Genomic DNA, 26928 nt, shown 5'->3' on the forward strand with positions numbered 1-26928 from the left:
ACACAGATATAATCTAGGCTAAGCCCTAATAATGCAATGTCACATCTTTTATAGTAAAGGAATGGAAAGGAACTTAAAAACTTTTGCGCTGGAAAATTCTCCAAGAATAAAAGAATTTGCATACTTTGTAGACAAATTCTTCCAAAATATATATAAGGATGACACCTGCCAGTACTAGAAAATGAAGTAGTTGAGGAATTGAGGACTATTGTGGAGGAAGAAAGACAAAGGATACAAGAAGCAGCTAAAAGAGGGGCCTCACTGGGAAAAAAAATCCCAATATTTAAAAAGAAGGACCTGGAATTCGAAGACTGAAGTCAAGCAAATACGTTCAAAACCATTTGCAAGTGAGCTTATTTCATGAGACTTTGCTATTTGTAATGGCTGAAACATTGTAAAAATCACATATTCTACCTTTGCCTCTTTCAGAAGTCTGTTTTGGAGATATTCATACTGGATATGACCCTAAACACAGGATTGTAGAGGCTGAAATATTCACCCTAATCAATCTTGCAGGCCCAGCCAGGTAAATTTGCTGCTGAGTCCCAGGTCTCCTGCTTTTCCACAGCAGGTGGCAAATGTCCTGCTTAATCCTGAAAACTATTTTTAAAGAGGATTATGAAACGATCAGAGAATTTCAGCCCCAGGACTGACTACCACCAATACCCACTTTAACTCGGTAATGTCCATTCAGGACCCTGCTGCTCCTCCTCCCAGAGCTTCCTGCAGTGAAATTCTTTTGTTTCGCGAGGAACAAGATAATTCTCCAGCACTGCTTCTAGCCCTGTGCTTTTCTAATATTTCCCAGTCACTTGCATGAGCAGATAAAATCCCCAGGTTTTTTTGCCTCTTCTTGCTGAAATTAAATTACTTTCTATGTTCTTGAGGAAACTACAGAGTTGCAAGGTACCACTCTGCTCTGTTGCAATGCTCCTGCATGCTATAAATACAGAGTTAATTTGTGCAATGTGTGGGCTTATGCTTGGAAATGCAGACTGTGCAAGCTAATATCCTTCCCAGGAAAAAACACAGCATGATGTATGAAAGAAAATGGTGCAGTAGGAGGCAGCCCAGGGTCTCTAGAACAAAAACAATGGCATATTTTCCAAAGATGGACTGAATGTCCCGATGGTGCCGAGCAGAGGAAAGAGAAGATGTCAAGAGAAACCAGAGTTTTTGTATAAGGAAATGACTGAAGGATGAAAAGGGGGTGGCAGGAGGCCCAGCTCCCCGGGGTGAAGCGGCTGGCACAGTCAGGCGACACGTGGCTGCAGCCCAAGGCCTTAAAAATCCTCTGGCGTCTATCACCAGTCGTTTGGGAGTGACTTCATTCCCAAACTTTGGGATAAATATTAGCACAGCTATTCAAGATAGCCAGGACACCCGGCCCCTGTTTTTTCTCATTTTATGGCTTTTAGGTGTGGACTGTAACACATCGCTCAAGCAGCACAAAACAGATTTACTGAGTAAGTCATTGCACTGGGCTTGAAAAAAGTACATTGTTTTGATTGGGTTGGTGGGAGGGTTCCACCCAAGATCCTTGGGAAAAGTTAATTAAGGACAGCTCTTCATGCTATCACACACAGTGAAATCAAGTCAAGTGGGAAAAACAGCCATGCTGGGAATTGCTTCTGGGAAAGTGATTGTGTCTCCAGGAGCTTGGGCATAAGGGAGGATTCACCTCGGTTTATATAATTTTTGGAACCACAGAAATTCAACTATCACACTCTTCTCTCCAGAAAATACTTCCACTATTTTATAATATACTTCCTATGCATTCTGCTAAGCATTTCATGCTTACTGCCTTGTTACTGTACAAAGCTAATTGATTACATCCATAAAAGCAGCAGGGTACACAGAATCTGATGGTTATGGTAGGAACTTCCAACAGTTTTTAAAAGACAGCTGGAGTTTTCTGTCTCTTCTTTTTCAGCTACCCCTGGACCTACTCATCCCATTAGAAACATACTGTCTACACGGGATCTCCAATAGCCAGAGACCCCAAGGCTTTTTACATTGGACCTTTTCTACAAAAACAAAACAAACAAAAAAACAAACCATGAAAGAACAAACCTACTTGAGGAGCTAGAAGAGAGGACAACTGAGGAGTCACTGTGTGCATTTCAGCAAAGGAGACCAAAGCAATGGTCTACCCAGAAATATGCCTCACCCAGTGATGAGGGCAAGAGCTGGAAGAGCTGCCAGCTGGAGTTACACTGCCAAGGAGAAGAAGTTCTGTGTTTTGATGTCCCTCAACACTATACAGGTCCCCAGCATTGCCTGGTATCTGCATTAACAAACCCCTCTTGCCCCTTTGTACTGGAGTAACACTTGGGCAGCTGGAAACAGAACCAGTTACCATCACCCATCCCTCTGCTAAAATACAGACACAAGAAACCAGCAGAGTTTTGAAGAAGGAAAGATCAGAACAACACTGACAACTGCCAAAGACTATCCAGAGCCTCCTCAAGAGGTCTCGTGGATTTTAAAGAGCTCCTCACATTTTGGGCACAAGGCAAGAGACACTTCCCCAGTTCCCAAAAGACATGTTTCTACCTCAGATCTCCCAAAAGAACAACTACTGCCTTTGCCAACAGTTGCCTGTGCCAGAGCCCTGCAGGTACAGTCACACAGGCTGCACTTTCTAAATCACTTGCAGAGGCAGTATGTGTAAGAGTTGTTATTTCTTACAATTTGTGTGTTGGATGGTTTACTAAAATTAGAAAAAAGTGTATTCCAGAGCTGGAACACTTATGGCTTCTTTACCATTACTGTATATTTTAATTCTTAAAAATAGATTTAAGTGACGTGATAAGTAAAGAGCCCTGGTTAATCTATTTTGGCCTCTTTGCCACATTCCTGGTTTGGCCTGTTTGACTTGTTAATTTAGAGATGTATAAAACCATGTGTTTCCCTGTAGACTTTGTTTTAAGCCTCAGAGGAAACAAACCACATAAATAAATCAAATTCACTATGTCATTTCTGCTAGAATACATGTATTTACAGCCATAAGAGCAGACACCAAATACCCTATAACTCTAATGTTAGTGCAGATTTTTAGCTATTTACAATACTGTTATAAAAAGTCAGAGCAACTGAATTTATATCACACCAGGGATTTTCTTAACTTGTACTCCACCTCTCATTTAAAGTGAAAAAATTACATTCTACACATTGTTAAAAAAAATGTAATAAAGGAAGAAAAAGAAACAAGCTTCATAATTTTAAAAAAGACATATTGCAAAAATTTAATCCCAGGCAAATGTACCTAATAGCCTGGATTTCTGTCTATCTATCTGCCTCTATGGTTGGTAGTGCCAAGAAGCCACCTACAGATGCTCATCTTCTTAACATGACTGTAAACTTCAGCAGTCCTACTGTACTTGTCAAAAACAGAGCAGACCTACAATTTTTTACTCAACAATATTTCACTAAGAACACACATTCACTGAACCTAAAGATTTTACAGAAGTGTGTTTTATTGAGAAGACACTCCTGTTCCGGAAGAGAATGAGAAGGAAGAAAGTCATCCCCAGAAGAGTTCCCTATCAATGTAGCTGCCACTCACTTCCATTTTTTCGTCAAAAGAATCAAATGTATTTTGATTTTAATCTATAATAGAGATGAGTTTCCAAAACTTGATTATTTTCCTACAAAATAGAGCCCTTGCTTACTGACCAGGGTACTAGAGGGCTGCTGGTTCTTTCAGATACAACATTCTCTAGCGTCTCCTTTCATCACTTCTACACTGTATAGTCTGTTACACAGATAATGGTTCTGATGATTAAATATTTAACCCGGGAAACCTAAATCTGTCAGTCATGGACTAAATACTAAATCAATTAAGAAATTTCAGGGATACATTGCATCACACTTACAGGATGAACAAGGAGTAGGTAGATGGCCTGAGATCTGTAGTGGTTGTTGAGGAATCAAAGAATTTACCCAAGTTGTTTTAAAAGTGAATAAGCCAGTTAAAGGTTCTAATAGACCTTATTTGAAGACAGTTCTACAAACCATGTTTTTCAGCAGGGAGCTTGGATTAGGGGAATATACATCTAAAACATGATGATTTCCAAGAACCTGAGCCCCAGACCCTGTGACCCCCATCCACCAAAGCACATAAACAGCACTTTGAACATTTAAAGAGTCCCACAGTCAGCTTCCTCCTTGCCCCCTTTTTCTTATTTTCCTTCTCCCCTTTTGGCTTTCCAAAAGTGGCCTGGATTTTCCTCCTAGAATTATTTTATCTCCTGCCATGAGAAAAATCTCATGCTAAAGCAACCCACGTTCACTGTCCTCTCAGGGCCTCCCCGCAGCGCAGTTAGCAGGGCTGTACTCACAATATTCATCAGGGTCAGCAGGTACTTCTGAACGTGTTCTTTCCCATGGAACTGAACCACTGAGTCATCAACCCCCAGAAGGACTTCAATGTTGTAGTCATCATCCGTCGCGTGCCTCCGGGAGCGCCGCCTCGATCTCTGCACCCGGTCTTCGATAAAGCCCAACGCGCTGTCGAGACTGTCCAGGCTAGTCAGGTTTGCTGCTGCAATTAAATAAACAAATGAGTTACCAGCCAAGAGAAACTCAGAACTCAGGTCTCAGCTAAGCTGGTACAAATTTGAAGCAGCAGCGTTAGTTGGGTTCTGTGTGTTACATAACAGCATTAATTTCACTTAACGACAATTTAAATTTACCTACATGAGAGAGAAAACTGACGAGATTTTTACTTTGCAGGAAAAGCAAAACTTTCTACAAATATTGCATAATGAATACAAGGCCAAAAGTGTAGCAAGTCATGCCAATGTCTTAAGGAGAAGAATGGAGCTGTTCGCAGTAAAATACTTGTGGCTTAAAAGTACTTGTAACAAAAATACACCACTCAGGGGTCTTGTGCTACCAAGGATGTCCTCCATTTCAGAGCCTCAATTAAAGACAGACATCACACTTCAAAATCTGATCTTACTGTCTACAGAATCCTACTTCAAGGCAAGTGTAGTTGCCAATATAACCTTTTTATATCCAGGCAGGTAGTAACAATGCAATCCCTATTGCTCCAACACATTAGCTTCTTTCCTAAATATGCACATGAAATTCAACAGTAGCAACATGGATCGTCTTTATTGTTACAACTCAGGAACACATTTTAAATATTAATTTACTTATAGCCACATTCAATCATTTTGTAACAGCTTTTCATCCTTCATTCCCAATTCAGCATGTCACTTTGCATTACTGTTTCTCAAAGGCCAATCCTTCAGACACAACAGTAGCTAACTTCATTACTAATGATTTCTAATACCACATGTGATGTGAAAGGCACGTTCTCTGACAGGGTGGAATACAGTTAATGAGGCACATATTACTAAAAATTAACATGAAAATACGGAAACTTGACATTTGACCCCATAGAATGCCCATGTTTAACATTAATGTTATTATCATTTGCATTACAAGAGCCCTGGAAGCCCTGAGAATCGCTTTATTTCAGGGATCATCTGGAAAAGGCTTTCTCAGAGAGGCAAAGAAAGGTGGTGAGTGTATTGTGGATACATTAAAGGCCCCCAGTCCTTAGTTCACAGAAACATAATAGGAAGCACAGAGAAAAGAAAGCCATCCCCTTCAAATGGGAATTAAGAAACTCTTGGAAATGTTACAAAAGTGGATTCTCTATCTTCAATTATTGAAGTTTTCAGATCAAAACTGGCTGCTTGGGAGGGGATGAATGAGTCACCAGATCACTGGGCTCATTACAAGAACATGCTCTTGCCTTGACTCCTGCCTCAGGCTGCTGCTTCAGCAAGTCCTGGGCAATGGGCAGCCTGAGCAGAGGCCTGGGTAGCTCCCTACAGTGGTGACAATGTACCAACCTCCCCAGACTCCAGCTGCCAGGAGGGACTCACACGTGGCCTCCCCAGCCCACACCTTCACATTCCTTACTGCCCCATGCTTCAGCCTGTGCCTTTTGTGGCAAGACGCTTGTCTCTGTGCCTCCTAGAAGAGACCTCCACTCAAAGAGTAGTCCCCAAAACACACATTTGCTGGGGCAGCTTCTTATCATTTCTCCACCAAGCTCCATGTACATGTTTGTCATGAGACCCACAGCTGCAGGCCACTTGCACTGCACTGGCAGAGCTTTCCTTGCTCACCAGGCAGACAGAAGGCCCCACACAGTGGTCCTACAATGATGCAATGTCCTTCTCCTGAGAGGGCAGCATTTAATGTGGCTAATAAGCACAAACACCATGTTCTCATTGCCAGCCCCAAGGCTCCCAGCAGCTTCTGCTCCTGGGGCTGCAAGTTTTAAAATTAGTTTGGTCAGAATCCATTTTCAGCATGAAAATTCACTCTTCACGCAGAGCCCAGCTGTCACTGCCAGGTTTACCATGGAACAGGTCTGGCCTTGCAGCAATGGAGACAGCTCTTTATCAGGCTTCAAAGCCTGCCAAAGAGCCAGATCCAGCCCTACCTCATGGTTTGCTCCACTAGGAAAACGTCATTGTTAGTCCCTGTGACAGCCCAGAAGTAATGACCTAACTGCCACCACAGCAGTCTCAGGGGATTCACTATGGGACTGTGGGGCAACCAGACATTCAGGATAAGGCAAATCGCAGCTATTGTAAAAATTGATCACATCTTTTAAAAGCTCTCTAGAAAAGTAAGACTAGGCTGGCAGGTGCTGCAGGTCATGTCCTCTCTCTGCTGCTCACCAAAAACTACAGTAGCAAGTCCAAAGGTGTTAGAGCTGCTACTGCAGAGCAAGGTGCTGGGCAGGCAGGGAGAGCCCGAGCCCTGTGCTGCAGCTGGGAGGGATGGTGTTTTGGCTGTCAAGGTATTAAGAGCTTTTGAGCTTTCATTCCTTTTCCTTATGTGTCAAAGCAAAACTAACTCCTAGTGCCGTATCTTTATTCCTGCTGTAAGTAAATCAGCCAGAGACAACATGTTCATTCCTACCACCCTGCATTTCCCATCCTACAGTGAAAACTGCCTGTCCTCCCTCTTTGCTCCTCACTGCATCACTGTGACACTATAGCCCTTCAAGTCCTGCCTGTTCCTGAGAGAAGTTATCAGGATGTTTCCTGGGAGTCTTCTTGATGCCAGTGGATGACAACCAACTACTTTAAATTTTGTTTGGAGCACAGAAATTCCCCACACCCACATTTATCTCGACCCCTCAAATGTTACCCCCTCCAGACAAGATTCCCAGTGGCCACTGGTACCTCTGAGGCATCAACTCAACATCTTTCCCAGCACAGAGTGAGCTGCACCGGCTCAGCTGGCACTGGAATCATTCCAAGCACAGCTCAAAACATTTAAAACAGTAGCTGCAAGATTTTTGATTCATATCCCAACTTCTCACTAAGTATCCTTTCCCAGGAGGCTCTCCTGGGACAGGCAGGGATGTCTACACACAGCTGCCCACACATCAGACAGACTTCTCCTCCAGCGCTGCTCTGCCTCCCAGTCTCTTGGATGATGAATTACTGGATTTGTTGCCCCATGCTGCGTTATAACCATGTTGGATTTGCTCCTAAATAACAGCTACATCCAAATGAAATTAATACTTGTGTCTTTCTGCAGAGAAAGTGAAACACAGATCCATCTAAAGTAAATGAGAAATCTGTCATGTTTTGACATCTCAACTCTCCTTAGTTATCGGTAACTGCTGTACCATCACACTGCTAACAACATGATAGAAAAGCTCTAGAGAAAAATTCAAATAATTTAGTAAAACACCAAACTTTTCCTTCACATTTTCATTCTGATCACCCCTGCACTGTGCACAATAACAACCCGAGTCATCTGAAATTGCCCTGTGTTTTACTAAATCAACCCAAGACTTCTCCATCAGATGTTCATTTTCAGCAACTTTTGCCAAATCAGTGCATCAGCCACTAATTATTGGTGCCAACTTTGTTCTCCATCTCCCAAGAGCAGACACTTGGCATTTGCAGGGGCTAACAATAGCCTGTGTTGAAACCTTCTCCTTGCTCTTGCTAGGAAAAATGCACCTTTGTGAAAATAAACCACTGAGAGACAAGGTTGTATTTTTCTTTTGTGAAAAGAGAAAAATTCTCTCATCCCAAATAAATAAAAAAAACCAGCAACACTGTAACAGTTCACCCACAAATCCCTCAAAAAACTATTATATTTTTTAAGTCACCTTAAACTCACTGATATTTCAGTTATTTTCTCCTAACATCACAGACACTCTTCCAGTGAGAGAATAAAAAGCACTTAAGTTGGCAACAGAAGGGAAACCTGCGCTTCTGGCCTAAGCATAAAATCAGGAGTCAGGCAGCCTGGCTTGTGCTCCTGCCCCTGACACAGACTTTCCCCCAGTGCTGGGAGATGCAGGAGCAGCCAAGAGCTGGGCAGCAAAACTGCTGAGGGAAAAGCATGTGCACAATCCTGCTTGGTGCTGCAGCCTGGGGATTTTTGGGTGTCTTCCATTTTTGCCTGCAGTTAATGCAGGCAAGTGATTCTCACTGCTACTCAGTAGTCCTAGTCCTTTGCTGACTCAAGAAGCAGACAACGTCCCCAGCTGTGACAGTCCCAAGGATACATTACTATATGCATAACACATCAAAACCTAAGGGGACAGGTCTTTATACTGTGCAGGTGAAAATTTCTTACAGCATTATATGTCATACAAGAGTCCTTCTCCTGAGCAATGTGCAATATCCCCATCTTTTACCTAAATTGTTCCACTTCTCAATCTGGTATTTCAGTTTGTGAATCTGGGCTCTACCTGAGCTTCTGTGTTCACTGAGACTAGAGGTCTGAATATCCAGTAGCAAGGCAGCATCATGCAGCCTGGCTCCAGTCCTCACCTCTAGGACAGAGTAAATTCATATTGACACAAACATCAGTTTTGCCTTTGCAGGTCTTCAGAAGAATTCTTCATCTGTGACAGTTTGAGATGTCTGATAACACCTTATTTTCTGGAAATGTTTTGCCTTGCTCATTATTCTTTGATATTGTGTCCTTTACAGAAACTTAATTACATGACATCTCCTGATTTTTCCTTATACCCATTGTGGCAGGCAAAGCTCAAGCAGATGCTGTGAGTTACTGAGGCATGAACATTCTGGCTGCCATGGAAAATGCCTCTCCCTGTATTTTCTGTCACTCCCTTTAGGACATCCACCAAAAGCACAGTTACTGGCTCATGATCTTGTTTTGCTTTTTCAGTGTCCCTTTCAAAAAGGCTCAGAAAAATACAGCTGTACCTACGGTTCTTAAGAAGTCTCTTATGCAGCTACTGCATTTTGAATAGTACCAGTCTCACAGCTGCAATATTGCCCAAAAAAAAAGCAGTTTCTAATTTTTTACCTCTTCTTTCTGGTAGGTGAAAATGGACTTTCTGGCAAGCTCAGAACAGAGACCAGGATAGGCAGCTGGGAGACTGCACTGCTTGTCATCTTCGTAGCCATCATCTGCAGCTTGTCAGCACAGCAACTCGCTGGGATTTCTTTTCAAACATGAGTGTGTAGCCTTTGGACCCACCAGCCACCATTTCAAATGCAGCTTGTTTGCTTTTGTGGACAGTTCATCTGTCACAGCAGGAGCAGACAAACACCTGAGCAGACTGCTGAGCACCTTCCCTGAAGCCTCCCAAGGATGAGCACTTCCAATCTGCTGTTTTGCCACCCATCTCCTTTTCTGGGAGACAATCCTGAAAGGACTCCCAGATTCCCATTCCTTCATGTGGCATGCTGCAAACCACTAGGTTTTTCTGTTGTGGAGCTGTTGTTTTTTTAAATTTTAACCTCAGTGATTCTGAACACCACCTGGAGCCCACTGGGTTGCAATGGCAAATGCATCTGCACATCCAGAGCTGCGACAGCATGGAAGGACAGGGCACCCCCCCTGCTGAGCTGCACTGCAGCTGGTGGCAATGCCACTCCCAGCCAGGGACTTGCCGTCCCAGCATAGGTGTAAGGCCATCCATTGCTTGGTTCTGCAAATGCTGGAGGAACATGCTGTGTGGCAGGGCAAAAGGAGGAGGTAGGGTGGCCTTGCTTTAAGCTCTCAGTTTCCCACTGCTCAAGTACATCTGCACCTCTGGAAAAGTACCAAACGCCCTCGACAGCTTGACAAAGAACTGCTCGTTTGGGAATCACACTTTGAATCACAACTCATCTCTGTAATGCTCCCTGCCACTCACGTGCTCTAGGCTTCTGTTGTGTCTATCTTCTGTGATGAACCGACTCCCCAATTAGCCTGTTCATGCATTCTACCAAAATCCTAATTTGTCTTCCAAGGTCAATTGAAGGCTGACCCATGGAGGCTAGAGGCAACTATGAACAGTCAACAAATCTTTTATTTTATCCCCTGGCAATTTTTTTCCCATTTTTAAGTTCCTCAGTTTGATTGTTAGGGTTTTTTTTTTGTTTGTTTTGTTTTTATTCCAGTTGCACACAATCGTGATGGGATTTGTTCATTTGCTCATCAACAGTTTCTCTGACTTTTTAATTTTTTAAAAAAACTTTTTTCCTGGTTTTACAGCCCTGCTCACCTTCTTTTTTGCTGCTATGTTTTCCAAATGTCCTTTATTTGTCTTTCTTCCCCCTCTTAACTATCCTGCTCAGCTACATTGGTCTTTCATAATTTATAAACCCCTTTCCCATATTACTGTCTGCATTTGGACCCTTCTGCTATAGATCATTCATAAGAAAACTGGGTAAATGCCGTAAGGTGAATTAAAATGCAAGAGGGCTCCTGTGAAGTGAAAGCAAATTGAAAATGGTCTAAACAAGAGAAGCAAATCACTCACAGTGCACTGGGTACATGATACAAAGTTACCTCTGTTTAAAAAGCATCCCCAGGAGGGAACGACCTCACAGTTTTACCTTGGAGCTCAGTTTTCATTGGATTCTTGTGATTTCTTGAATCACAGGTTAACACAGTGGCTGCTACTTGGTAGATTCTCAACCAAGAATAATGATTGCAGCAGAATTCTCTTTGGGTGTCTGTTCAAATTCCTCCTCTTCCACTTTTTTATATAAACCAAATGCAAGACCATACTAGCAGTCTAAAGACCAGGCATGCACCAGGCATCCTCACCAAGGTTACAAATCCCTGTCCTGCCCTTATCTGCAAAGCAGCAGTGATTTAAAAGGAAAGGTTTGGGCCGCATGCCTTGCTAACCACATGATCTCATTAGGAGCTCCCTGCCTCTTAATTTACTGTAATGCCATTTCTAGTCAAATCACATCTTAACACAGAGCCTGCTCCACCTTTCATCTGCCACAGCTGTTGGGTAAGCTGGGTTGGGCTCTCAAAAATAAGTCTCAGACTCCAGCTGCAAGAAGGTCAGCAGATATGGCAGCTGAACCCCTGCTGGAATGATCTGGTCATGGCAGTTGAAAACAAGAGGAGTTCAAAGTATTTAACAGTATTTCAAATGCTGTATATTTGGGCCTTTCTATAGCAATTCTTGTAAACTTCTTGGGGCAGAACAGTTGTCCCATATCTGCAGAATGAATGCCTGGTCTTGCAAACACCCAGGCACAATCACCAGTCCCTTTCTTTCTGTCTTGTCACCTATGCAACAGCACGGTGACTTTCAGTCTCAGGACTCAAGAGCCTGCCTGAATCACGGTTATAAAGAATATCGAAGCTGAAATCTACCAAAGTGGCAAAATAGAGGAGAACTTTCAAAACTGAATAAAATATTGTCTTTTCCAAAGGATAAACCAATTAGCGCAGTGACAATGGCCAGGTGGATGCCGTGGCAAACAGCCAGGCAAGAGGCACTAAGAATAACCACAGCTAGATGTTGCCAGGGAGATATTTTTCTGGCATGTCACAATGAAGAGAAAAGGTATTACAATGCTAAAAAGAAAAGTTGAAAACTAAATCGATCTCATTGGGGCAACAGTCTCACAATGAATAACATAAAGACGAGCAATAACTGAACCACTAAAAGATTAAGTGCGAGCGAGGCAACTGAATAGTCCAGGTGAGGACTTCCTTTTTTGCAAAATAGTGACATATATTGTGTTACAATTTTAACTTTCATATCGAAACATAATAGTCAAACAGGGGAAATGAAAGGCATGGCAAACCAGCCAGGCAAACCAATCTGTGCAACCTGGTTGAAACAGAGCTCTTTGAGAACTCAACATCAAGTTTTTCCAACTGCAAAACTTATCCTTTGGAAAAACTTCAGCTATCAACCTCACTAATGCAAACACACATTTCACAATTTAGCACCAGATAATGAACGAGCAAGATGTTTCTAACACAGTGCTTAAAAGTAACCTCAAAAGGGGGCAAAAAAGCTACTCTGTAGAAAACTAGAGACCAGCTTCAAAGTTTCCCTGACTTAATTGATTGCAGCTGGGAAATGCTTATCTTGCAAATATTTTGGCAAGTCATTGTACACTGGCCTGTAACTGCAGGGCCTGTGACTTGCAAACCACATTGCCTGTTTTAGCCCATCCCAGGGATTCAGAGAGCCCAGAGCAGGAACAGGGCTCTGTCCCTCACAGCCCTGAAGCGCACGCGTGTGTCCGTGCAGAGCCAGCTCTGTTTGACAGGACTCACGCAGGGCCACAAAGGGAGCTCAGTGCTCTCAATCTCATTTGCAGCTGATGCATAATTAATTAAACTGCAGAGTTCAGCCACATCTCCACACAGGCACTTGGCACAGAGCTACAGCTCCACAAAGCTGTACAAGCCCCAGAGACCCCACCTGAGGTCCCAAATGCAGAGCCTTCTCACTTCTCTTTGGGCAAAGGAGCAGGGGCAGACCCACAACTCTCTTTCCCCAACCAGGCTTTAACAAAGTGTTTACAGGCTATTTGAGGCCATGTCTGCCACTGAGACACTCAAATATCCAATCCATATTCCAAGCATGGTTAAATTACAGCAAATTAGCACATTAAGTAAGCCTAGCTGACCCTCTGGCTTTGTAGGTGACAAGTCTAACAATCCCACTTGCATTTTTAACAGAATGAAATGCCAAGCCATGGTACCAGACCTGAATAACAACAGCTTACAGGGGATCAGTTGTCTTTCCATAAAGCAAAGTATTTTGCAAGAAAGGGAAATTAAATGTAATTACAGTTTAACAAGAAACCATTTAAAAACCACACAGGTAAAAAGAAAGAAAAGAAAAAAAAAAAGTAGTCAAATTCCTAGCCAGGGCAGGCAGGGTGAGAAGAGGAAGAAAAGACAAGGAAATACATACAATAACCACACATCATTGGAAATACCACTGAAAAATAATGGCTGAAGTAAATATGCATCTTTCCAACACTGCTTAGCCGCAACTGCAGAACAACAAATCTTGCCTTTTGTAACATTTCAAAGTGGAACTATTCCATCCTTTTAAAATGGGAGCTCTTTAGCCAGGTTTAAAGTCTCACAAAGTTGTAAATGATCCAATTAAATGCTTTCAATGTCAAGTATAACAAGCATGGTATAAATCTCATCAATGTAAATAACGTATCACACAAATGACAATGCAAACAGCTCCTGTTCAATATAATCATAATGATCTTTTCATTAGACAAAGTAAATGCTCTGCTCATTTCACCTTGTAAAGAAAAGCATAGGAGGAAAGTTTTCCAAATTCTAAGGTGAAAAATATGTGCAACTTGAACTACCTTTAAGTTCAACCAACTTCTTGTACATCTCAGAACATTATGCTAGAAATTAGCAGTCAGAAAAAAAAAGGTTAATGTGAGTTTTACAAGAAGCAAATCTCATCCAGGCAGCCTGAGCAATGGCAATGGGATGCACGGTGCCTTGGCTGCTTACAAGGGCAGGATCTGAATCAGACCAAGGAGTTATAATTTTACCTATGTTTTGAAAATAGCCTTGTTGCTAAATCTGCTTGGGCTTTCTGGAATAACAAAACCAGCTGCAGTTGATTAGAGACTGTAAGAAAGACAAAGCTAACTTGGAGGACACCAGAATTTCTTACACTTTAAAATGACTGTAAAATCCCTGAAAGAGAGAACCAGGCTCTGCTCCAGTGAAAGCAGATGAGGTTTATTCCCAAGGTATTTCAAAACCAAGGGCAAAGGCTTCTTTTGCCATTTGTACAAGAGATTTGAATCTGTCAGGCCCTACAGAAGGCAAACTAGTAAACATTGTCCTTCCTAAGGGAGTGTGGGGGGGGGAGACAATGTCCAAATGACAAAGAATGAGAAGAAATGCTTCTGAAATGCAGCACTTCTCATGAGCATGTACCAGGGATGGAGAGAGAGGGGAGGAAGGCAGGGAGGGAGGAAAGGAGCTGGGTGGATGCATGGATACCAAAACTCTCTGGGGTGAAGGCAAACCAAGAGACAGAAGTTGGAACAACACAAATGCAGAAGAGGAAAGTGAAAAGAAGTGGTGGTCAGTTTTTTCCCCAGTGTCCCTGGGAAGGGGAAGCCGGGGCTTGCTCCCACCTCCTGCTCCCCAGCCCTGAGAGCTGCAGCCTGTGATCAGCCTCGGAGCTCCTGGGAGTGCAGGGATGAGAGATGAGGTTTGCAAGGCAATCCATCTTCCCTGCCCACGTGGGTAGAGCTTTAACGGTTCTTCTTCCAAGATAAATATAGCATTAATATCTGTGGGCTTTAGAGGGATTAGAGGCAGGTCAACATGTAGTTGTTTAGTTTTCTGGCAGGTCCAAGATATTTTTAATTCCTTTTGGGTCAAAGAGACTTGAAAACTGAAAAAATTTTTTAAGTGAAGAAACAAATCACTTTGGTTCATCCAAAATCATGGTTTAGTCATTTGATATGAAATCAAGCATTTCAAGTCTCAATTCAGAAAATCATTTAAAAATACAAGATATTTCAAGGGAAAGAAGGGAATTGGTTTGTTTCAAACCCACTGCCATTAAACCCTTCCACTTTTTCAGGATTTTTCTTTCTTCATCTATGTGAAGTTCAGTGAAAATTCAGTATCTTTTATCACCCATAAAAATTTTCACCCACCCTAACTACAAGTGCCAAACTCTAAATAGTTTGTTTGCCTCTTTCCAACACCCATTCCTCTTCCCCACAGGAAGGATCATCATCTCAGGACCTCTAGATTTTTGTTGGTTTATTCACTTATTGATATCAAACTGTACTTAGTGCTGCCTGACTTGTCCTTCAGATTGGCTCCCAGCCTAATCAAACTGAGGTCATTTGTCTATTAAATGGGATGTAGCTGGTAGGATGTGATGTTCTTTGGCAGGCAACAGAGAACTCTCCTGTAGGGACAGCTCAGACCCACTGCACCTCAAAATAAAAGCCTTTCAAGAATTATGTAGCAAGGAATTTATCTCCTGAATTAAAGACAACATCATCTTTGTCTGTGTAAATAAGGCTTAAAGTGGTCAGAAATTACATTTGTATTTACTTTGCAGAGTCTAATAAAATTGCCTTGGTGTTAGTGACTACTCTGCTCTTACTACAGAGAATGAAATCTGACTTTGGAAAATAAATGCACCACGTCCAGTAAGAAGGTCTGGGAAGGCTTTTACCTGTAAATGTATGTACACATGTATATAGGTACACACACAAGTAATAACTGCTAAAATGAAAGTAGTCTGTATTTTAACAAGGGCTAGTGGTGGTTGGTGGGTTGGTGGGCAGGTCACCTGTTAGTTAACATTCCCATTAGAAATGTTGTTAAAAGGAATAAAACATATTGGAAAACTATCATAAACAAAAGCAATTTGAGATTTTTTATTTTTATTTTTATTAGTAAAACTATCTTTAAATGGGGTTAACCCAAACTGATGCTAAAAACACTAGACAAGTCAATGGCTGTCAGAGAAACTGTAGAAGCTGTTAAGGATAAAACCAGACAGCTGCTCCAAAGCTTCAAGTACTTTTTGCTTCTTAAACTGGAAGAGTGTATCAAGACCCTGTAGCCCTTTTACACTTTAGCAGCTGGGAAACGTCTAAGCCAACACAAAAACCTTTCAAATTGCCTTACAAAGCAGTTGCTAGAATAATCAAGAAATTAACAGAGTTCTGCTGACATCTTGTAGCACAGGGGAAGCAAGGCTGGAGGGAGAAGCAACCTCTTTTGGTAGCTGAAGAAGGCACACCTTGGGTATCAGGGGCTCTTCCATGGATTGCTGTACCCTAAGAGCAGTTTCCTACCTGTCTCCTCAGCAACACGAATACCAGGAATACCACAAATACTGTCTCAGTTCTAGTATCTATTCACACAGATCTGAGACCATAAATCACTGCTGAAAAGTAATGCTTTTGAAAGTGAGACAAAACAGTGTTTACTTGTCCAACAACAGTGCTATTCAATTATGAAATAAGAACCAGACATAAAAGACCTGCAGTAAATAAAGACTTTGCTTGGCTTTTGTGCCCTGGAAGCCCCAGACAATTATTTTGGGCTTTCAGGACTCTGCATTATCTTTTGCAGTGTGGGAGCTGGACATGTATTTATTGAAGCTGACATCAATCAATACCCATCACTTGCTCACTGGTTTCAACTTTATTAGAAAAATGATGTCAATAGCTGCTCCTGTCCCACTGAGCTTCAAAAGCAAGCAGTGGGTTGATGGGATCTAGGTGCTCTCATTGCCTGGTTCTCCAGCCTCTCTCCATCTGAGCTCTAGGCTGCCTAGAGTGCAAAGTTTTTCATTTGACCTTTCCTATACTTTTCTTAGGATCAGAGAATTTAAATTTATTACTGTTTCAATCTTTTAATCCATTTCTGGATAACCTCTGAAATTTCTGAAGCATTCAGAAAGGTTTCTTACAACCTGATTTTAGTCCAGGGTGTCTTAGTCTGAAATACTGCATGGCTGGTAGGAAGTTCTGAGTAACCCAAACCAAAGAACACCCCACCACAATGAAAACAAATCACAATGTGAAAAGAAGTGAAGCAAAGCAGCTGGTAAAGGGAAAAGCCTTTTATAGGTGAAACTACAGAGCCAGAATGTCAAACTGCAATGTGAAATTAGTGCAGCAATCATTACACATGGCATATGTTTCAGGTACATCTTCTGGTGGAACTGCAGCTGTGGGCTCTAACTGGGCTTTTTATGTTTGGGGAAGCTAAATATTTTCAGACAAAATTCCACTAAATTTTGTCTAAAAAGCTCAACTAGAAAGCCAAGCAATGCTCTGGGAGACAAAAGAGAAGATCAGTATTTGCATCACTCAGAGTACAAGGAAAGTCAGAGAAGAACAAAATGTCTGCAGCATTAACCTGTCAGGATTATTTCTTAATGTCACAAATTTCAGGTCCATTTGAAGTCTCATAACAGAGAAACTAAGGCAAATGATTGAACTTCCTTAAGATTTTTTTTTTTTTTAATCTTATAGTGTACAGCATGTGCTCTTGCAGATATATCCTGAATTCATCCAGGGAGATGGTCACCTGTTGCAGAAACCCTCTGCTGCCATTAGTCAAGGCAAAGAGAGAATACAGATGTACTTTCTCGTGCAAATGCAGCTCCTCTCTCTTTGTCTCCCAGTCTTCCAGGCATGGATCTAGCTCAATTCAAACACTACCTAGAGCTATCTCAAGAAGGTAAAAAACATGCCTGGCAGCCTGGGAACACCACTGGCTCCTCTGCCCTACTGGTATAAGCAGCTTAACTTCAACAGAGCCATGGTTTCACCTTCTCCTTGAACACAGCATAATCTCCAGAAAACCAACAACCTTCCCCAAAGAAAAGCAATGTCAAAACCCAACAGGTTCTGTAGAAAACCATTTGGGCAAGGAAAGGCTTCACACCAAAATACATGTGTGAATGGGAAAAGGGCTGTTTGGCAGAAACATGTAGAATATAGTGTTGGAGCCAGAAGACTTTGGAAAGAGACGTATGATGTCCCGGACCATGGATGAAAATGCCAGTGAAGAACTGCAAGAAAAGAGGTGCTGATGTCACAGAAGTGTAGGGGTCTGAATACACATATTTGGGAGGAATAGGGGGCTGAAGAGAGAGCAAGTACAAAGCAGCACTGCCCAGCTCCTGGCATGGGGGCTGCTGGCCAGTGCTGGTGGTTTCATGCTCTCCTGCACAAGTAGCTCTTCTCTTGCAGACTCTGGGTGATGCAGGGTAAAGCCTACTGAACATCTGCTAGGGATGAAAACTTCCTCTAGGAAACCTAAGCAGCCAGTGGATTGGCAGATAATTGTAAAGGAAGGAGCAATGTTAAACCTCTGAGTTTAACACTCAGAGATATCATGAGGCTCTTCCCATCCTGGCTGGGCTCTAGGAATAACCACCATGCAAGCAGCTGATTGCCATGAGCCTTTTTTTTCCCTGGAGCCAACTGCTTCCTCAAACTTCTGTAAATCTCTGCCTCCTAACATGAAGTTAGCACGGCTCTGTAATTATGGATGTAGCATAAGGAGCAGACAAGCTGAATTAGGCTTCCGATTGCATGTCTAATTTATGTGTAACTACAGCAATTACAGATGCAAATTAAATAACTGTGCAGAAAATGGGCTTTATTACCCATAACTAAAACCCAATGAAACTCAGTAGCTCATGCACATCTCTGCACTCAATGTGCCTCTTTAGAATGTCAATTAGAAATTTGAGAAACAATCAGGATTTTCTCTTTCCTAATCAGAAAAAGAAAAAAACCACACCAAGAATAAAAAATTTTAAAGGATAAGCTGTCAGAGCATGTCTTTCTTCCAAAACCAAATAAACAGGAGTTCTAATTGGCAATTTCAGGGCAACACATTGTTTTACAGGCAGCAGTTCTATGCAGCTTTAAACACATTATTTATACTTAGGCTTTCATGCCTGACATGGCTGAGAAAAATCTCATCTAATAAAACCAAACGCTAACTGTATTTCAGCTTCAGGAGAGGCCCTCTCTGACTGCCTGGCAGGTTGGAATTTAAAAGTTTAAACTCAAAGCTGAGGAACACAGTGCTTAACTTCACAGCCTTTCTGAGATTTGGAAAGTTGGAGGCTTCTTAGCATCATGTCAGCTGGGTCCAGGGTTGTGAAAAGCCTCCCTGGGTGGTTTAATGCTGAAACCACTCAAATCTTCTGTCATTCAGACTTAGCCTGAGTGCTGCCATGTGTCTGTGCTACATCTATGGGCTATGCCATGTCTGAGTGCTAACCTGTCAATTTGTTTAAAAGCAATAAAAAAAATTGTTCCCATTAAATCAAGGTTAATCCTCCTGCACAGATCTTATACAATTCCCTGCTATGTGTGATTAAACCTACTCCATATATACGTAGCACAAACACCTGGATGAAAAGGTTTTATATACCACAGTGTGTCTACACTGTACATTTGCTTCATTCCTTGTTTAGCACAGGAGAGAGCATTTCCTGACTGGCTGCACTACACACACAAGTGACCCACTGTGGCTCTGAGCAGGAGTGGCCCTTGTGTCTCTGCATGGGAACCCCAGCGTGTCCCTGCACAGCCCCCTGCACACTGCAGGTCAGAGTGTGCCACCCATGCATGGGGACAGGCCAGCACTTTCAGCTACAGCACAGAGAATTCCCACTATACATCACACATCCTTCCTTCCCCATCCAGCTGCAGGCAGGAAGGGCTCTGTAGCCCCCCAGCCACCTGTGTATGTCTCAGGCAGGTGGCATTGCCCAGGTCCCTTCCCCAAGGGGCTCTGGCAGCAACCGAGCAGGGCTGGTCCCTGGGCCCCAGGATGACACAAGAACACCCAGGGGCAGGCAGCAGACACCAGAAGGACAGCAGGCTGCATGCCATGGTTAGCAGGTCCCCTTATCTCCAGGCTCTGTCAAATGTGGCTTCCACTGGTGCCATCTTTTCCCACTGACAACCATGGATGCTTCCCCAGTTGTCCCACTTCATGAAGCATTACCTGCAACACAGCCTCTTCCTCAGCACACACAGTAATACAGGTGGGACCTAGAGCACAAGATTAGCAGGATCATTGCTATTCCTCCACTGCTTCTCAATGGACCGGGTCCTGCATATGGTGCCCTCCCTGTCCTGAGCTTCTCCTGCCAGGCCACAGCATGGACACTAATTCCAGATGCAGAAACCACATTCAGAATTTAAATATACCACATCTACTGATTTCCCCTTATCTCTTGCAGCAGTTAAATCCTCAAACAACTCCAGCAAATTACTTAAGCATGACCTCCCTTGCCTGAATGTCTGCCAGGTAGTCTTAATTAAACTGCATTCCCATCTACACTCTCCACAACACCCTGAGGAGAGGTTTCCAAGATTTCCTAATTTTGTGTATTCCCTTGGATCATCTATAATTAAACAGCAATAATGACAAGCAAAATGAAAAAGACAAGAATAGGTTTGTATCTGCAGAAAGACAGTACACAAAAATAAATAGCTAGAAATCAGTTATCAGGCCGACCACCATGTCTCTCCCCAGACCGGGATCCTGAGATGATGAGCACTTCACTACAGCCACTCAGGCAGATCAAACATTGTGGTGATGAGTATCTGAGTAAAATCTGAAGATGTGCTTAGAAAAGGTCTTATCAGAAGGATTATTTAAAATGCTAAAAGAGAAGGTGGCCCAGAACTATTGACTCTGCTTATGACTTAAGTAATAGGAGCATGTACATGGAATCATGTCCAGATTCTAGAACTAAGGGACTATTATCAAAGGCATTATCATTTGATAATTTTGCATTTTGCAGTTTTAGATTCACATGTTCCAGATTCCATAAAAAGCTTTTAAAAAAAAAAACACTCGATGAGTCCACTCCCCTTCTCAAAGTGGTCCTCTCCTCTTGAACCAATGTTGGATCTACTCTTAAGAGGCAGGCAGAGCTCAGCACAAACTGCCTTGGCACTTGAAGGAAACACCTTCTCTTGGAGATTAACTGCTCTGGAAATGGTGATTTTGTAACACTGGGAATACTCAAAGGACAGAGACTAACCCACATTCTCCAGACCTCCAGCCAACAGTCACACCAGTGGGCCTGTAACACAACAGCAGCATGCCTTTGGCCCCAGGAGCCTGCCACAGAGCATGTACCATCCAAAGAAGGTGAGCAAGGTAATGTAAGGCACAGGTTTATTAATCCTGTCAAAAAAAATAATGTAAGGAGATTTAGGATTTACACTTGTCCCATGCCTGATTTAAAACAATATTTTAAAGTCATGCCTTTGTTTTTAGCTGTGTTTTGTAGCTGACCTATTTCTGTTCATAATTAACACTGAGGGTTTGTTTTAGTCCAGGACAGCTACAGAAGAATTATCTGGGTTGTATTTAGACTGATGCAACAAGATTGTTACTTAAATTCTGAGTATAAGACACGGTTGTTGCTGATGACTGAGCAGAAATCAACTTAATTTTGTGATCCATACTTGACTTCACATAGCTCAGCACCCAAAGAAATGCTCTATTCCTAACCAGCACAATGAAACCTGACAGCAGTTCCACAGCAATGCATATAGAAGCCCACAATGCCATCTCTGATCTCTGCAAAGCCACTTTTCACAGGACAAGCACACCCACAACTGAAACATGCCACCAAAAAATTCCTTCACCACAGAATAGCCCAGGGAATGTCAGGCACATAAAAACCCAGCAGGTCACACCACAGCCATCCCATTCAAGTAACCGAGGAGTAGCTGAAGAGGAAAAAAATATGCTTTTAATTAAAACCAATGTTTTAATAATTCAAGAAACTACTTGAGATCTACAACCTGCCGTTAACGCCTGTTGGTGGGGGTCAGTTGGCTGAGGACACCAATGTAGGCAGAGCTTAGGATGCTGAAGGGGGGAAGGAGAGACAAATGATGGAAAAATGGGGGGAGGAGATTTCTACACATGGCCATACTTTGTCTCTTTAAAATAGATTTGAAAAATCAAGACATAGAATTTTATGGAGCAACAGATCTAACAAGAGGATAGTTACAGTCATTCGCGGCGGTCTAGAGAGCAGGAAACTATGTGAGATAAATTAATTGCACCACAGTAAATCCATGGGTACATCCATTTTGGATCTGGACCTTGCATGTGCAACTGGTGTGAAACCACAGACAAGACTTGGTATTGACATCTGTGGTCTGTGCACAGCACTTCCATTAAAAAGGCAGGATACAGACTCACTGCAGCCAGAAGACCTATTGAGGCTGCCTAGCTAGGGGACAGAATTTTCTTACATTGCACACCGTGCATCTATGTTAAAAATTAATAAAGACTCAGGTACAGCTATCAATAAAGAGGGACAAAAGGGAATACTACGTGTAAGAGGTTTCTGTGCACCTGAGGAACAGGGTGACTTTCAGCCTCCCGAGCAGAACACCACACAGGGTTATTTTGCTGGTGCAGCATCCCCAGATGCCATCGATCTGGCCAGGTTATGCAAGGTCTAGAGCACACTTCCTACAGAAACTTGCCAAAACAGAAACCCTTTTAGTACTTAGCTCAAGATTTTGTTAAGATTCACTTAATCTGCCTTCTTAAAGTACATTTACAAAAGCAAAATTGATCAATAACTCCACCATTAAATTGCATTACTTTGCATAAGTAATTTGGGACAGTACATTAAGTAAATGAATGAATAATCCTTGAAATCTACATGTAGTAGGACAACAGCTTTAACAGCAAATCTCTGCTAGGAGAACCAGCAATTTAGACAACTTACTCAGTTATGAAGCTACTTATGAAAGCCAGAGAACAATCTGCTTCATACTGGAAGCAACTAGATTCACTTTAAAAGACACCACCGTGGCAATTTATAGCTATTACAATTTTTTTTATGATATAAATTTCCAATTACAACACACAGTCAGTGAAGCTTTAAGCACAAAGAGCTCATTGATTCCAAGTGTCTGTACAGTTTAATTCTGAAAAATCAATGTTTGTGCATTTCCTTCAACACTTTTTTGTTGCGTCCTCCTGTACAAGTTATTATTATTGCTTATTGCTAAAATAGAAATGGTGATTCCACCACTCTCAGCCCTACTAAATCATTACTTAATGCTGCATGGCTGCCCTCCATATAGAAAGGGATAGCTTGGTTTATTATGAAGAACATTATTATTAAACATTTCTCAGTTGTGTTTATAGTTGGTGGCTATTATTTCAAGAATTCTGTTTTCTTTAAATAATTTCCACCTATGTCATTTCAAGCTCTTGGAATCACCTCTAAGTGAAAGGGCATTTTTGGTTTACGGAGTATCCCCAGACAAAAGCCAGAAGCTATAAACATGAATTTTTCATTATATTAATTGTCCTAGTTTAACTATGCAACGTGATGCTTTCAGATAACTGATACAGAATTTTAATTGTGTGCAAAATATTCAGACTCTATAAGCCCCTTCCTAATCTTTTGTATACTGGAGGGAGCTTCTGCCAACAAACACTGCTCTTAGCTAATGTTCCACTTTCTTTGTAATTCTCTTTCCTGACCTTTTATTTTGACATTTTCACCTCGTATATTAATTTCTGCCTGCACTGAATACTGCAGCATTATAATTACTTAAATATAAGTCTTTCTTCCTATCTCTCTTTGGACTTTGTTAGAAGATGCTGTATATCAAATAACAGCAAATTTCCCATTAATCAGTTGGCCTTTCAGAAGAACAGGTTGCCAGCAGCCAGGAGATTATCCCGCCTAGAGCTTCTGCTGCTGAGCACAGGTCAGAGGAGCCTTCTGCTTTGAGAGAACAACACAGGGCACCCAAAAGAGAGAACTCAGCTTCCCAGACCTCCATGGCACCTGTGGATGTGCCTTTGGGGCAACTATAAATTAGACAAGACCCATGCACCTTGCCTGCACATCCCTGGAGCCCCACTGCCCCAGCAAGCCTTCAGACAGGCTTGGAAGTTACCTTTCTCATCCTCATCTCTGTATTAATGGATATTCTGGGTAATTCAATCCACATTTTCCAGTGAGTTTATTACCCATATCAAGAAAAAAAACAACCCACATAAATTGTGCAGGTTTTATTGTATAGTTTTATCTACAGCATGTTGACACACCATCTATTCTAAAGGTCACGGTGCAGTGACACCCTGAAGCAGCCACACACAGCACATGGGAGATTAGAGCTTCCAAGCTGCCCAGGTGACTGCAGGATCCCAGGGTGACTTCCACATACCAGCAAGGATTTCAGCCCTCCTTCAGCTTGCTGGCTCTTCTTCCCACAGCACAGCAGTGTATAAAGAAGCATCTTTCCAGGGACAGGCAGGTGTTGGGATGACAACCCACAGCAAGCAAGAGAGATTTAATTTCTCAAAGTCCCAGCCTAACTTCTTTCTAGTGCTGTTCCCTAAGAAATAATGAAAATAATTTAGTTTTCTTCCACAGCAGCTGCCTTCAGAAAGTCTCTTGGATGCAATTGCTCTAAATATAATTCCAGCCTTTTGGGGTTTTAATCTTTTAGCTGCACTGAAAGAATTGTGGTACCTTCACATCTGTCACAAATTTTTGATACCTAGAGAGAAGAGATTTTCAAATATCATGAGCGAGCAGCACAGATGTTTTTGCATTGTTCTTCCAGCTTCCATTCAGCCAAGACTCTTAGTTGTTATTTACCATGGAAACTAGAGAAAAACTAATCCAAATTTGTGGGTGAATTGAAATAACCTTCTCAATAGTTCTGACAAGTGGGTATGTGCTCAGTGGAGCAAGAGAGACAGAAAAACACACCAAAGCCATTTCAAAGATCATGCAGTATGAGCTGCAGTCACACTGAAACTGTGTGTCAGTGGAAAATACCCACAATTCTGTGGTCCCTCCTTTTACGTTAATAGCTAATAAAGATATAACTTAATTGTTTGCAGGCAGACACAGCTGAGTATTCTTCATGTAGAGATCCAAGTCACCAGCTAGTACCCTGAATGCTGAACAGACAGACTCTGGAGCAATACTTCACATGCAGGATAAAACGGCACAAGAGAGAAAAAGAAAGATGCAGCAGCTGATCATGTACATGCTGCCACAGAGTAAATACATTTTCTCCAGGAGAAAAGTAGACAGGGACAACATCACAGACATATTCATGGGTTGCTCAGCCTTTCCAGCTCCCATAAGGCTTTTCACATTTCCCCTTGTCAGGATCCTGTCTTGTGCCTAGTTTATTGCAAGTCCTTAAAAAAAAAATCTCCACTCCAAAATTTCCACATATTCAACTCCTGACACTGATAAGAGATTTTCCCACTAACTTAGAGCCACAGTTTCATCCCAATCTTTGAAAATAACCAAAACGCAACAAAGAACATAAGCATTACTAAGCAGACATCATCTGTGCCAGAGATAATCCTGTCACTGAGAGGACTGTGAGATATTTATCCCATATTTTTGCTTTCCAAGACCACCAGAATAGTGTTTTGTTAGTACACTTGGAGACATCATTAGCTCAACCAACATGCTATTTTATTGGTCTCAAATTCAAAAGGCAAGTCAGCTCAAAACTCCAACCATGATCTTTGCTTCTAACTTGTTAGAAAGAAGCAGAGAGCTCACAATCAATGTCCCACTATTTTTTAAATACCATTTCAAATCTCTCTAAGCAGATTATTTCAAAGCTTGATTCCAGCTCACTGCAGAGTGATGCTCTTGTGGAACTCCTGGTAATGGGAAAAGAGCAAGCAGCACAATGGCTATTTATCAGAGCACATTGTAGAAGACAACTTTGTGCCCATAAAAGCACAGCTGGGCCCCTTGGGTCTGTCCAGACACCAGCACTGCTATTTAATTGCTGGAAGCTGGATGAACATTCAGAATCCTGGAATGCAAGTCAGTAAATTAAACAAGTGAAGCTTCTCTCTTTTTTAATCGTTAAAAAGAAGTTTTAGCAAAATTCTGAAACCCGGGCAATATGGATGCTGTATTCCCAGCACAAGGAAACTAACAAACCTTCCAAGGCTTGGCAAAGGGCGAATCAATTAATCATTTTGGGGTTTGCTGTGGGGTTCAGATCATACCTGCACAACCCAGGGGATGTTCCAGAAGTCCCAGCTGTGGTTCCACAGGGTAGGCTGAGCCAAGACCTACACTCAGAGCAAAGCTCCAGCCCTATTAATATGAAGGACACAGTATGTCACTCCCAAAGTTACAGTAACTTCTAAGAATTGCATCCTGCCCTGAGAATGGAGAAGCAAATCTATTTTTTTCAACTTACAATTCTAAACTAATGAAAAATTTGGCCCTACAAGACCCTTGGCACCATGTATTGACAATATAGCTGTTCTTTCTGACTGAACAAATGAGCTGTTCTCTTCAGCTTTCCCACTTAAACAGAACTCACACATTTTCATTATTTTTATAATCTATTTATTATTTCTCTATTTATACTTTTGTTATTTTTATTATTGCTTTTTTATAATTTTGTTTAATGAATATGGGAGGACATTTTTCTCTGTTACTCTTCAAAGACAATAGTGTCCTCATAGAAAAACTAAAGCAAACACATCTAATCATCAACCTCCTTTATACAGCAGCTCAACACAGCACTACAGACATAATTGCTGCTGGAGGTAATTCCAAGACAAACCCACATCCTTAGGAAAGGATGTTTTCCCCTAGGCCTGTACAGCACATGTCATCAGGTGCCACAAACTATACCCTGTCACTAGCTCAACACTTTGCCACTGTCCAGGACAAAGCCCCTGTCGTAAGAGGCCACCTTCAGGTACCCAGGAGGATGACGCTCAGCAGGACACCAGGCTTGCTCTGCAGAACTGCTTCCCTCTCATTGCTTGTGGTGAGAATCAGAGCAGCAGTTCCAAGGGGTAAATGGCACCTCAAGACAGAAATCTCTCCCATCTTTTCCAAGTACTGTTCCAAGGGGAAATAGAGGATTTATGCTTCCCTCACATTTGTGTCTTCACTTGCTTGGATTTGAGTTTTACCTCACTATCAGATGTACCTCAGATTTGCTACTCCTAATTTACTGATAAAGGCATCACCTCTAAAATATATTATCTTTTTAGATTACTCCCAATTGTAATTTTAACACACACAGTTATTTTCTGCAACGTTATTACTGATCAAAAATTTCTTTGATTCTT

The 26928-nt window shown here is 42.0% G+C and overlaps 1 protein-coding gene across 1 annotated transcript in view; it reads right to left on the reverse strand.

Annotated features, from left to right (window-relative positions):
- Positions 1 to 26928, reverse strand: part of ADAMTS2 (ADAM metallopeptidase with thrombospondin type 1 motif 2) — a 177592-nt gene that overhangs the window by 55437 nt on the left and 95227 nt on the right. The window contains exon 4 of the mRNA XM_051631361.1: positions 4344 to 4546. Within this exon, the coding sequence (XP_051487321.1) occupies positions 4344 to 4546 (203 nt within the window). The remainder of the gene's footprint in view (positions 1 to 4343; positions 4547 to 26928) is intronic.

The sequence above is a fragment of the Apus apus genome, chromosome 13 (assembly GCF_020740795.1).
Source record: "Apus apus isolate bApuApu2 chromosome 13, bApuApu2.pri.cur, whole genome shotgun sequence".
NCBI lineage: Eukaryota > Metazoa > Chordata > Aves > Apodiformes > Apodidae > Apus > Apus apus.